General features: G+C 36.6%; 1 protein-coding gene across 1 annotated transcript in view; it reads right to left on the reverse strand.

Moving 5' to 3' along the window:
- Positions 1-3,475: 3,475 nt before the first annotated feature.
- Positions 3,476-12,816, reverse strand: part of LOC134641794 (von Willebrand factor A domain-containing protein 5A-like) — a 48,920-nt gene continuing 39,579 nt past the window's right edge. The window contains exons 21-29 of the mRNA XM_063494371.1: positions 12,629-12,646; positions 12,277-12,294; positions 11,923-11,940; positions 11,570-11,587; positions 9,968-10,006; positions 7,675-7,716; positions 6,923-7,077; positions 6,282-6,405; positions 3,476-6,175 (exon numbers count right to left, since the gene is read on the reverse strand). Coding sequence (XP_063350441.1) covers positions 6,096-6,175; positions 6,282-6,405; positions 6,923-7,077; positions 7,675-7,716; positions 9,968-10,006; positions 11,570-11,587; positions 11,923-11,940; positions 12,277-12,294; positions 12,629-12,646 — 512 coding nt within the window. The 3' untranslated portion in view covers positions 3,476-6,095. The remainder of the gene's footprint in view (positions 6,176-6,281; positions 6,406-6,922; positions 7,078-7,674; positions 7,717-9,967; positions 10,007-11,569; positions 11,588-11,922; positions 11,941-12,276; positions 12,295-12,628; positions 12,647-12,816) is intronic.

The raw sequence follows: 12,816 nt of genomic DNA on the forward strand, positions 1-12,816 counted from the left end.
ATCTAAAGCAATGCATTATCAGGGACTGTAACATCTAGTCCTTTTAACTGAAACAAAGTTGAAACAATTCACACCCCTTTAATCCGATCAGTCATTTTTTTTTTCACAATGGGTATATTACTAGTATGTTACCATTAAAACCCAGAAAAAATGAGGTTTGAATATTCTTCTTCTTCATCTTCTTTTTATTACTATTATCTGTTTATTTATTTAATTTTAGATCATGTAAGTGTTGTGATTGAGAGAAACATGTTACCAGAGGCGGGAATTAACAAAGTACAAATACTTATTTACTTTGGAGGATGAGAGGATGTCCTCTTGTAGTGTACTTGACATATTTGACTGCTGGTATCATCTATGAAGCAATTTGTTTATCAGCTAGGAGCTAGTTAGCGCAGCTGCATTTTAAATTTTGTTTAGTGAGTCAAAGGAAAAAGAACAGATGCTCAAAAGAGGAAGGTTGTTTGTTCTTTTGTTTTGCTGAACAAAAGAGTGAGTAGTTTTTTTTTTGTTTTTTTGTAAAGGAGCAAAACTTTGTTACCACTTGTATGTTGAAATCTTCACTCCTAGTGTGTGTGTGTGTGTGTGTGAGTGAGTGAGGAATTCTCGTTTGATATGATCACCCCATCCATTCTGTCTATGAGGACCTGCGTCTAATGGGCTTCTCTCTTCTCTTTCATGCTTATCAAAATTATAGGTGTCTTTCTGTTATGTAAGCAAGATTAAATCAGTTTAGGGCTCGTGGCATCCTAGTTGAAGACGATGGTGTGAGTAAATGTGTCCATTCCCCTGACCGCTGAATGTGGTTGCTCTCCATGGTGCTGATCAAAAGCTGGAAAGATGCTACTGACAGTATTGATTATTGGTATGTGTTATTTTACCAATACAGTGAGAAAGAGAGAGAGAGAAGCTGTATTTGCTCCAGGTGGAAAGGGTCCAAAAATAATGTCCTGGGCCCAATCACAGTTGTTACACTTGTGTCTTTTTAACATCCCCCCTCCCCCCCCCAACTCTGGGAGAATAGATAACATCAATATGTGTAACTGATGGAGGTTTTTTTTAAATAACAAAAGAAACTGTAATATTTTGCAAATTTCGACAGATGAGACAGGTGCCTATGGGCTTGCTTTAAATTTGCATTCTTGATAAATACCTGTCTATATGAGGTCTCACTGCTTTAGAACAAAAACCGAACCATTAGGCTGAAGGAACTGCACATAGAGCTCGAAGTCAGGATTGCGTCAAAGCACAGCACCAGGGAGTTTGTTCTGTTGTTTGATCTGTTGAAGGTTTGAAGGAGCACCGCAGCAAATTACCTTTAGAGTTGATCTCAGCCTTAGTGAACAGCAGAGGGAGAAAATATTGCAGTAAAAAAAGTGCACCATAGTCAAAACATTTTAACAGCACTCTAGTTTTCATACTGTCATACTCATTCTGTACACTCAAACTCCCCGATACACCCACCCAACATAGCACCTTCAACACTGTGTGTGTGTTCATACACTCCTGTTTCACACATCCTGTCTACTGAAAGAGGGTGGCATGGAAATCAAATAGGGTGGCAAAATCAAAGCCATTTCTTCTATGCTGGTGTTACTGTGGGATCCCAGAGAGGGATATTCTGTGTAAAACACATGTTATGGGACATGTTTCATTAATATATGTATTTATTTTCAGTTTCTTTAAAAGAATAGAAATCCATATGAAAGGGGGTCATTTTATGTTGGAAAGCAGTGGGGGCAGAATGTTGGTGGTTGCTCCAGGGTTTCGGGGAGCAGTAAGGGAGCCCACCTTCCGCTGCTTCCTCAGACACATACTGGAGAAAAACTGAGACGCATTGTGTCTTCATTACTCCGCTCTTCACCTGCTTTTTCAGGTAACATATTTATCACGGTTGTCTTCATCCTTGGGACCCGCAACATTAAATTCTGTAATATGTATAAGTCAATACGTATGGTTAAAATACATCAAATGCAGTAAGTATACGCATGTTTCATATAAACATAGTCTGTAACTATCTTATTGGCTTTAGCCTAAATAATTGGGCTAAATCAGAAAGTTTAACTATCTGTTGTCCTTTTTTTTTGTTTTGTCCCTGTTTCCAAAAGAACGAGGAAAAAACATAGTTAAACTTTAAAGTTTAACTAAACTTTTTCTGTCTGTCTCCATGTGTTAGCCCTTTGACAGACTGGTGACCTGTCCAAGGTGTACCCTGCCTCTCGTCCTATGGTAGCTGGGATAGGCTCCAGCCTCCCCGTGACCCTGACCAGGATAAGTTGAAGAGAATAGATGACTAGAATCTCCAGTGATTTTAGATACAAGCTAATGTTTTTGACACAGCAACATTTCTACATTATCAGAACAGTTTGAACTTTTACTATATTTCAGTTAAAGTGTTTTTTTTTATTATAAATTTGCATCACTGATTTGTGTCATGAAATTACCTTTCTGCCACAGCAACCAAAGTCTTTTAATGACAAACCAGACTGCTGAAGCAGCAATGCCTCATAACTGGATATAAAACCTGTTTTTATTCTATCCTGTACTGTTGTCAATAGAAAAGTTAGGAAAATATAACATTTGAAAATCATTTAGTATCAATGATACTAAAATTCACTGTTATTAATACTATTAATATAGTTATTTTTAGGGGTGAAATTTGGGGGTGACATACACACACACACTCGACACTCTCTGTGTCTCTCTCATACACATGTCCCACAAGAAGATTGTTATTTATGTACCTATTCATTTTCTAATTACACATATTGAATTATTCATAGGACTTTGTATAAAATATAAATGTCTTCCATGTGTTATATTGTGGTTTGATGTTTGCATATGTGGATGTTTTGTTTCTCATTTGGTTTGCTACCCCCAGACTTGGGCTATTCCAGATGTTCACCTGAATGGTAGAGTATAAAAAGAAGCCGGTTGCTGTTACAGGGGTTGGGTTCTTTGGTGTGTTTTGGTGGGCACACTCATGCTTTCATTGATAAAGATTACTAGATGATAAATATTTTTGCAGCCTCGTGCCATTTTGTTTGAACCTATACGTGACTGCTGGCCAAACTGACATAAAGTCTAAGTGAAGTAAATAAACTGACTGTGGCTTCTCAGGAAGTCCTGCATTTGGGTCCTTTTATTCACTCAAACCTGACAATAACACATCACCCTGTTTTACCCACATCTGTAAATTTTCAGGCAGGGAAGGAGACATCCTGTTACATTTACTGAGATCAGCAGCAGACTTTCTGAATTCAAACCTCAATAAAAATGTGAAAATGACTCAGCTTTTTCTTTTGTTTTGTTTTTACAGCATTATGGACTATAAGTTAAAGTAATTAATGATACAGTGAATGATGGTCAAAGGTTTGATCTTTACACAGAGTATGTCTGTCCCTTTTTATTAGCCCATTACAATTATTCCCCCATCACTTTAAAAAGGCAACAAAACACGCATGTAAGATTTCTTCAGAGATGTAATTCAGTTTTAATTATACAGCACAAAATAAACACAAATGGAGCAGGACAAAAGAAACACATTGTGGAAGAGAGCCAAGTTAGTGTCACAATCTAAATGTTGAAGTTGGTCGACATTTTCAGATCAGACTTATGACTTAAAGCCAAGTTTAAAATTTGTTTTGAATGTCCTTGGTGTAGTTATTGATGTTGTTTCTTTTTATGACAATATGTTCTTAAATTGTGTTTTATTTCTCACAAAAGTGAAAAGACAGATTATGGAAGAAAGTCTAGCCAAAGAACAGAGTTGGCTCTAAGACTTCGAGTATAGGAGGACCTCAGCAGAACTTTTTAAGAGAATAAGAAACACATAAAACCTTCCTTAGATAAGGAGGTGTGCTCTGACAGTGCAGCGCAGCACCCAGAAAGCTATTTGGCATTGGCAGAGAAGACTTGGCAAGTTATTCATGAACACAACCCTGGTACTCAACTTTGCTGCTGATCAAATATATTGTTCTTACAAATGTGCCACCATTTCTGGGAAAAAACTTTCTAACAATATACAATTTATTGCCAAGAAACATTGTTACAACCAGGGCTGGACTGGGACAAAAAATCAGCCCGGGCATTTTGACTATTGACCGGCCCACCATGGTATTATAGGAAAAGCCATAAAGTCTTTATAATAATCTTAAACCTACACCATTCTCCCTATTCTGGTACTCTAAACAGTACTTAACAAAAATATAAAACAACCTAATTTATAATTACATATACCTAACAATAGGGTTGCCAAATCCCTGCAAAAAAAAAAAAGGGAACCACTCCTATACCCTCTGCCTCAAGATGCTTAATTGACAAAACCGATTTTAATTTCATGCACGTATAAAACAAATGCACAGAAATCTATTATTTTTCTTCAGTAATTAAATAGATTCAACATCTTTCTTCAACAGAATTGCAGACTGCACAGATGGTAGCTTTCCAAAGGAAAGAATAATATAAGTTCTTAGGGTATATACTAGGCTTAATATTTACTGAATACAATAATGGATTTCTATACATTTTACATCAGATGAAAACTTTGGTTGTAAGATTCAGATAATTATTTATTAAAAGCTAGACATTTTAAATGAGAATAAGAAAGAAAAGTATTTTCTTTGTGCCCCCCTTTCCCTGCTAATGCCCTACCTGGCCCCCCTGGCAAAACTACTTAGCTACTTAGAAAAGGATCCTGGTGTTATTTGTCTCTCAGAAACACTTCATAACTTCTCTTCAACTCATTCATGTCACCTAAAAGGTAAACCTGTTTCTTCATCACCTGTTCAACTCTGATGATTCAGTAAGGACATCTCCTGGTTTCATCTTCATGTTTCCCTCTCACCAGATAACCAAACCGATATCATGACCAGCAGCTTTTACAGCTGTGGCTCCAGCAAACATCAGCTGATACTAGAAAGTAATATTAAATAAATTCTAACAACAGCTGATCAAGCTTAAACGTGCTGCTGTTGTTTAGCGCGACATCCACTGGTTTCCTCTTTCGGGCGCAGAGAGAAAAGCCGATCAGCTGATCATTGATCAGTTTCATGATTGAATTTGCAACTTTCTAGCTGAAGTAGTACGGGACAAATCGCGTTCCTTTTCACCTCAACTTTAAAGTTCGACCTCCTCGGCTGTAAAGGGTCCAGCCCAGAGTCGATCATGACCAACTGGCCAATTCACCACCATTCATTTATACCGTAAAAAAAGAAAAGAAATAAAACCTCATCGGCCCATAAAAACGAAAAATCACGAGCGGCCCACCAGGCAAATGCCCGGTATGCCTGATGGCCAGTCCAGCCCTGGTTACAACAAAGAAATAAAAGACCAAACATACATTTCCTAACTTTTTACGCTAAGTATTATTTGGAAAGTTATTAGAAAACAAGCAGTTTGGGAAATTCAGATTCAACTCGAACTACTATCATAAGTAAGCAAACATGAATGAAGACTATGTGCTGTCTTAAGACGTTCAAGGACCAATCAGTGTCAATTAGCAGAATGAAAGTGTTTTATGGATAAAATTGTAACTCCTGCGAGAAAAACAGAATGACGTTCTGTATGGTTTCATTTCAATTTGTCCATAAAAATATTACTTTTTAAAAAATAAAAGCTAGGATAGACTTTTTTGTTTAGAAGATGGTGTAAACACTGTAAATAGTTATTTTAAATGTTTAGCGCTTCTCACTCCAATTCACTGAGGACCATCTTGAAAATGTCCTGAACTGAAGCCATTTTCAGAACTATAACAGGAAGGAAAAAGACTCTTCTTAGATTGGTTTTGGTGTTTCTGTGTAAAAGAAGTAAAAGTATGAACATAATCGCCATCTAGTGGCAGAGAAAGGGAATTAAAACACTTTCTGAATGAGCTGCCACAGCAGTGGTCCAATCTTTTACTGTGTTAGCATTATTCAGACAATTTTGACATACTTTTTTTCCACAATGGTAAAACCAAAATTAGGTACATAATTCATAACAAATAAACATGTAAAAGGGGTTGATGATATAAAACAGCTCTGTATCAAAGGCAGTGTGGAGTAAGTAGACCTGCTTCTGTTCACTCTGAAGATGAAGCTACTTTAAGAAAACCCTCAGAGTCCCAGAGCTTCTTTCTTCACGCTGCAACCCAGCAGGACATTTCCAGCATCCACACACTCTGACACACACGGTGCTAAAAACACAAAACACATATTAAAATAATGATTGTGGGAGGAAAGCTGTAGTATGAAACAGTTTTTTAAAGCTGTTATTTTATCTGTCACTATCATTGTTAGTACCATTCTGAGCACGGAGCCACGAGGCAGCCTTCATAGCCAGAAGCTCCCACTCGTCCTTTGCTTCCATATTGAAACCATGAAGCCAGATCAGAGCCAGAATGGTGGCCCACACTTCACTGCTGGCCTAATTCACCAAATCAATCAAATAAAACAGACAGAACACACATTTTACTTTCTACAACCAGTAATATTAGATATGTTTGTGTACTTCTTTGTCACACGGGGTCACCAAGGTGGGCAGCTCTGCATATTTGATTTGGCAGATTTTTACACTGGACGCTCTTCCTGATGTAATCCCAAACTGTGATATCATAAATGCTCTAAAATAATGTGCTGACATATTTTTACAAGAACTGATGAGGAAAATAATTTCTGCTGCTGTGTGGTTTCTGGATAATATCAGACGCTGGTGCAGCTCAGTGGTTGGTTAGGAGTGTGATTACCACCAGTGTTTTAGCTTCTGATATGCAGATGTTTATTCTCAGGCTGTGAGGCAGGCCTACATTTAGTTTGACTTCATTGTCCTTGTTTTATGGTGTGTTTTTAATTACATTGTGTGTTTTTTGTTCAAATTATAGAATCAAATCTGTTTCATCTCACATTATCATTTTGTGTTAATATTTAAATTAACAGCAGTGCACCTTTTCAGGCTTTGACTTTTCCACCTCCTCGTTGGTCTTTCCCAGTGCAGCAGCCAGAGCTGCATCAAGCAGCCAGCAGCCAGACGCCTCCTGCAGGGAGACTAACTGTAGCAAAGGGTCTCTGGGTGGCTGCTCAGGCACAGCAGCTGGAAAATCTAAGATGGAATAAAAAGAAAACCTGATGATGGTGCTAGATGACAAAACAGAACTCTACATGAAAACCCAGAGCATAAAACACCGCACTGTAAACTATGCAACAGATAAATATTATTTTATTCATTTGAAAATTACATCTTAAAACTGTAATAATTACATAAGATCTCCACATCAACCATCAAATGTTTACAACAGTCTGATCTTATTAAACTGGCAGCATCACACATTAGTTACTGTAGTTTTAATGAATACCACCTGAAGGCAATCAAACTGATGAAATGAAAGCTTGAAACGATGTAAAGTATGTGTTTCACATGTTTTACTGAGAAAATATATGGTTTTATTTATTAAATAGTTTTAATCTGATTTATTGGAATATAAGACTAAAAGATTATTCAACAGGAGAAAACTGGATCTCAATATCAAAGCAACTGAACTAAACATTGTTATACAGTCACTTCCACTAAACTTCCCTTAAACTTCCTTCATATCTACCAAGACAATGCGTGCTTATTTTCTTTTCTTATTTTATTCTAACCCAGCAAATTATAACTAATTAAAACTAAATAAATGCTCTCATTTTGTTTTTTACTTACATTTTCTTGACTGGTTTTCTTCTTCCATCATCGGGAATCCATCTGAATTGGTAAAGACACACACACACACACACACAAATGTTTTTGAGGTAATTACAGAGAATTCCTCAGCAATAGTATCTGAATGTATGGATTTCTCAAAAACAGTCATATTCCAAGAAAAAAATCATAACCTTTTCACTTCCTGATTTCTTACAATGTTAAAACAGTGCACTGTTGTGCTGCTCTGTCCTTAGCATACACACTCCATGAGGGCACAAACATTCCCCTGACATACATGTTACTATGGACCACCACACCAGCTCCTACATGTGATAGCTCACATCATTTCCTCTGTGTTTAACAGTCTGTGTATTCACAGAAACGGCCAAATTAAAAGTACAAAATATGGATTCTCACATTCATGAAAGCTGGTTTTGCTGTATTTACTCTTTTTATTGCTTGTTTGCTGCTCTAGCTGATGCATATGTATGGAGAAAAATGTGTTCAACAAAGGGTTGATCCACAAGTATAAACCGAACTCCACAAGTGCGCACAATGAGTTTTGAGGACTCACATGTGCATGTTCAGTCCACACACTGAACCACACCTAAAATTATTTTCTAAACGCGTACATCCTAGCCTGAATACTAGGCTTGTTGACGTTCTGCAAACAAATCAGATCACTTTGACCTTCAAAAAAAATTTCTGAGCGTACAAATCTGTAAAACTACACGTAACATCTCTCTCCCTTGTTCACAAAACCTTAAATATGTGTGGACGAATCACGAACAGACTGCATGCCCATGTGGGGTTTTGAGACAAATTTAACGCCATTAGCTTCTCACACATCCACAAATGTAAGCTGCGTTCAAGTCCCTGTGTAAAACTGGAACATCTGGGCTTCCTGTATACCTGCTGGGCTGGGTTGGGTGAGTTTTAGTGTGTTTGTTTCAAATAAGGTGAGCATTTCTTTTTGTAAATACACAGAACAACTTATAACTCCTTTACCAAATACATAATTATAATTCATTTAAAGGGTTTTCTTCCCAGAGTGCAATGCAATATGTGTTCAGAACTATTCATTACATCAACATTAATGTTAGCCTGCTGTTATTAGAGAATGGTAAGATCAACATTAGATTTTTATTCCATACTTTTCATTTTCATGATTCTAATTTTTTAAAACTAAATGTCCAATTTATTAAAAAAAACAAACAAACAAAAACAAATCTGCAGGTATACAAGGCCAGATGTGGTTTTGGATCAGATCGTACGCATTTGCAACACTTTGAAACATATTGTTGTCCTCCATACATACATGTATGGAGGACAACAATATGTGATGTGATGTGATGACTACTGTATGAATACAAATGCCTATATAATTATTTAACTTTCACAAAGCGTTTTGCTTACTCCTGTTATGTACAACTCCTCCAAAGCTATGTCCAACATCACGATGTTAAAATCATAAAAGAATGGATGGCATGAGATGAAGACAGTACATTTGAACTATTCAAATTCATCGTGTTATATAAAACAAAATATCATTCTCGACCACCCTACATCTCCCATTTTGACCTCAGGACTTCCAGGCCATAGTTGGCACAGATGTTTCTGTATGGTACGCTGAACATTTGGTTATGGCAGTCCATGTATGCCCTGCCTGTTACCATCTTGCTGGGTGTGCTGGATTGTCTTGGGGGCATCTTTACACAGCCTGCACCTGGGGTCATGCCTGTTGTGATAGACCCCAGATCTTGTGCTCAGAGCCTGTTCCTGTGCTGCCATGATAAGTGCCTCTGTGCTGTCTTTCAGATCAAGACTTTCTATCTACCGGTGGTACACACCGTGCAGGGGACTGTCCTTCTACAATGGCTCCTCCTCTTCCTCCTCTTTCTTGGGTTTCTGCTGCCTGAGGTATTCACTGAGCACGTGGTCGGTTGGGGCAATCTTCCTCATGTATTGGTGGATATTTGTTGTCTCATTCTGGACTGTGATACTGACACTCACCAGTCCCTGTCCTCCTTTCTTCCACTTAGCATACAGCCTCAGGGTGCTGAACTTAGGGTGAACCTTCCATGCATGGTCAGGAGTTTCCTTGTCTTGATTATCCCAGCTGGGTACCTGATCAAGGTCAGGTCGTACGTGATGATAGCCTTGATCTTGTTCTTACTGTTCAGCTGACTCCTCAGTTTAGTCAGTTCTTTGGTTGTTGAGTTCACTTGTGCCTCCGTGAGTCCTGCTCTTGGGTCCACATTTTCCTGCCTTCCTTCACACAGCCATGAAAAGATGTACAGGTTTTACTTACCTATGACAATGTCCTCAAACATCACCGCGGAGTCAGACACTATAATGTAAAAAATAGAGTCAGTACATTTCATAAGAATTTGCTAAGGAACACTAACTTACTGATTTGTTGATATACAAATACAAAACAAATTGTATAAAAGTATTTAAATACACATCACTGTCACTGTTCTAATCAGAATCTTGATTTCTTGTAACAAATATTTTAAAGTCAATGTCATTTTTTGCTTTTGGTTCGTCTGAACCTGACTCAGATATTGTGCTCTTAAATTTATTGTTGTACCCTGTTTATTCACATTCATCTGTCTTTATCTTTAAGGAAAGCAAATAACCATGACAACAACAGATTAATATTTCATCTTAACATGTAATGTCTCCATATAATACTAAGTTTCTGGCTTCTGAGAGAATATAGAGTAGAATATTACTACAATATAACTGTATTTAAATCTACATTTTGATAAACACCACCTATATTTAATCATTCAAGTTTGGACACATTGGCTCTTTAAAGGGTCTTTTTCATTGTTTTTACTCTTTTGTGCAGTGGACAAGAAAACCTCTTACTTGAAGGAGTGACATGTACAGATACAAGTTTTAATAGGATCACATATTTATTATATTCTATTTCTAATTATTTACTAATTAAAAAGGAATTGCAGCTAGATTATGATGCTGATATGAAAATGTTGGGAAAATTATTTCGTTTGATGTTTCGATCAGTAAGTTCATCCTGAATTGAAACTTATCGTACATGGTAGTATAACTAAAAGCTTGTACATCTTTAGTTACTCACTAAGGATACAGCCAATTACAACAACTAACAAAAGAAATACTGCAGCAACTGTCCAGTGAATGTTTGACATTTAAGATTTAAAATAAGTCCAAATACAAATATGTTGGATTCTTCTTTTTTTTTTTTTCAGAAATGCACATGTGTGTAGATAAAACAAAAAACAAAACAAAATCAGACTTAAAGTTTACAAAAGGGTGAACATATTAGAGAAAAATAAAAACTGGCATTACCACAACCTCCATCTTTAAAGTTTATTAATCAACCCTAAACAGGTTCATCAGGTACAATTCTCCACTTTGGGTCACATCCCATTACAAAGGCTATCACAGCAAGTACTGCAGCTATTTGCATATTTGAAGTTAGTTCAAATGAAAATGTGTTGGTCTCTTCCTTTTAATTTTCAGAAATGCATAGGTGTGTAGATGTATATTATTTCTCAGCTTTTATTTACTACAGTTAGATGGAGCATCAAAATTCACTATGCAAAAACAAAATAAATAAATAAAATTCAGGTTGAACATTTACGACAGGCTGAACATATTAGAGAAAAATAAGAACACCACAACCACCCATTTTTAACATTCATAAATCAACCTTAAACAGGCTGAGGTTATCAGGTAAAAGTCTTCACTTTGGGACACAGCCCATTACAAAGGCCTTCAAAACCAATACTGCAGCAACTGTGCAGTGAATGTTTGACATTTAACATTTCAACTAAGTTCAAGTACAAATGTGTTGGTTTGTTTGTTTTTATTTTCAGAAATGCACATGTGTGTAGATGTGTGTTGTCATTCAGCCTCTACTTACTTGAAGCACCCAAACGACCTTTGTAAAAAAAAAAAGAAAAAAGAAAAATCAGGTTTAAAGTTTACAACAGGGTGAACATATTAGAGAAAAATAAAAACTAGCATTACCACAACCTTCGTCTTTAAAATGTATTAATCAACCTTAAACAGGCTGAGGTTATCAGGTACAATTCTCCACTTTGGGACACAGCCCATTACAAAGGCCTTCAAAACCAATACTGCAGCAACTGTGCAGTGAATGTTTGACATTTAACATTTCAACTAAGTTCAAGTACAAATGTGTTGGTTTGTTTGTTTTTATTTTCAGAAATGCACATGTGTGTAGATGTGTGTTGTCATTCAGCCTCTACTTACTTGGAGCACCCAAACGACCTTTGTAAAAAAAAAACAGAAAAAAGAAAAATCAGGTTTAAAGTTTACAACAGGGTGAACATATTAGAGAAAAATAAAAACTGGCATTACCACAACCTCCGTCTTTAAAATGTATTAATCAACCTTAAACAGGCTGAGGTTATCAGGTAAAAGTCTTCACTTTGGGACACAGCCCATTACAAAGGCCTTCAAAACCAATACTCCAGCAACTGTGCAGTGAATGTTTGACATTTAACATTTCAACTAAGTTCAAGTACAAATGTGTTGGTTTGTTTGTTTTTATTTTCAGAAATGCACATGTGTGTAGATGTGTGTTGTCATTCAGCCTCTACTTACTTGAAGCATCCAAAAGACCTTTGTAAAAAAAAAAGAAAAAAGAAAAATCAGGTTTAAAGTTTACAACAGGGTGAACATATTAGAGAAAAATAAAAACTGGCATTACCACAACCTCCATCTTTAAAATGTATTAATCAACCTTAAACAGGCTGAGGTTATCAGGTACAATTCTCCACTTTGGGACACAGCCCATTACAAAGGCCTTCAAAACCAATACTGCAGCAACTGTGCAGTGAATGTTTGACATTTAACATTTCAACTAAGTTCAAGTACAAATGTGTTGGTTTGTTTGTTTTTATTTTCAGAAATGCACATGTGTGTAGATGTGTGTTGTCATTCAGCCTCTACTTACTTGAAGCACCCAAACGACCTTTGTAAAAAAAAAAGAAAAAAGAAAAATCAGGTTTAAAGTTTACAACAGGGTGAACATATTAGAGAAAAATAAAAACTGGCATTACCACAACCTCCGTCTTTAAAATGTATTAATCAACCTTAAACAGGCTGAGGTTATCAGGTACAATTCTCCACTTTGGGACACAG

The sequence above is a fragment of the Pelmatolapia mariae genome, linkage group LG14 (genome assembly GCF_036321145.2).
Source record: "Pelmatolapia mariae isolate MD_Pm_ZW linkage group LG14, Pm_UMD_F_2, whole genome shotgun sequence".
In the NCBI taxonomy this organism is placed as follows: domain Eukaryota; kingdom Metazoa; phylum Chordata; class Actinopteri; order Cichliformes; family Cichlidae; genus Pelmatolapia; species Pelmatolapia mariae.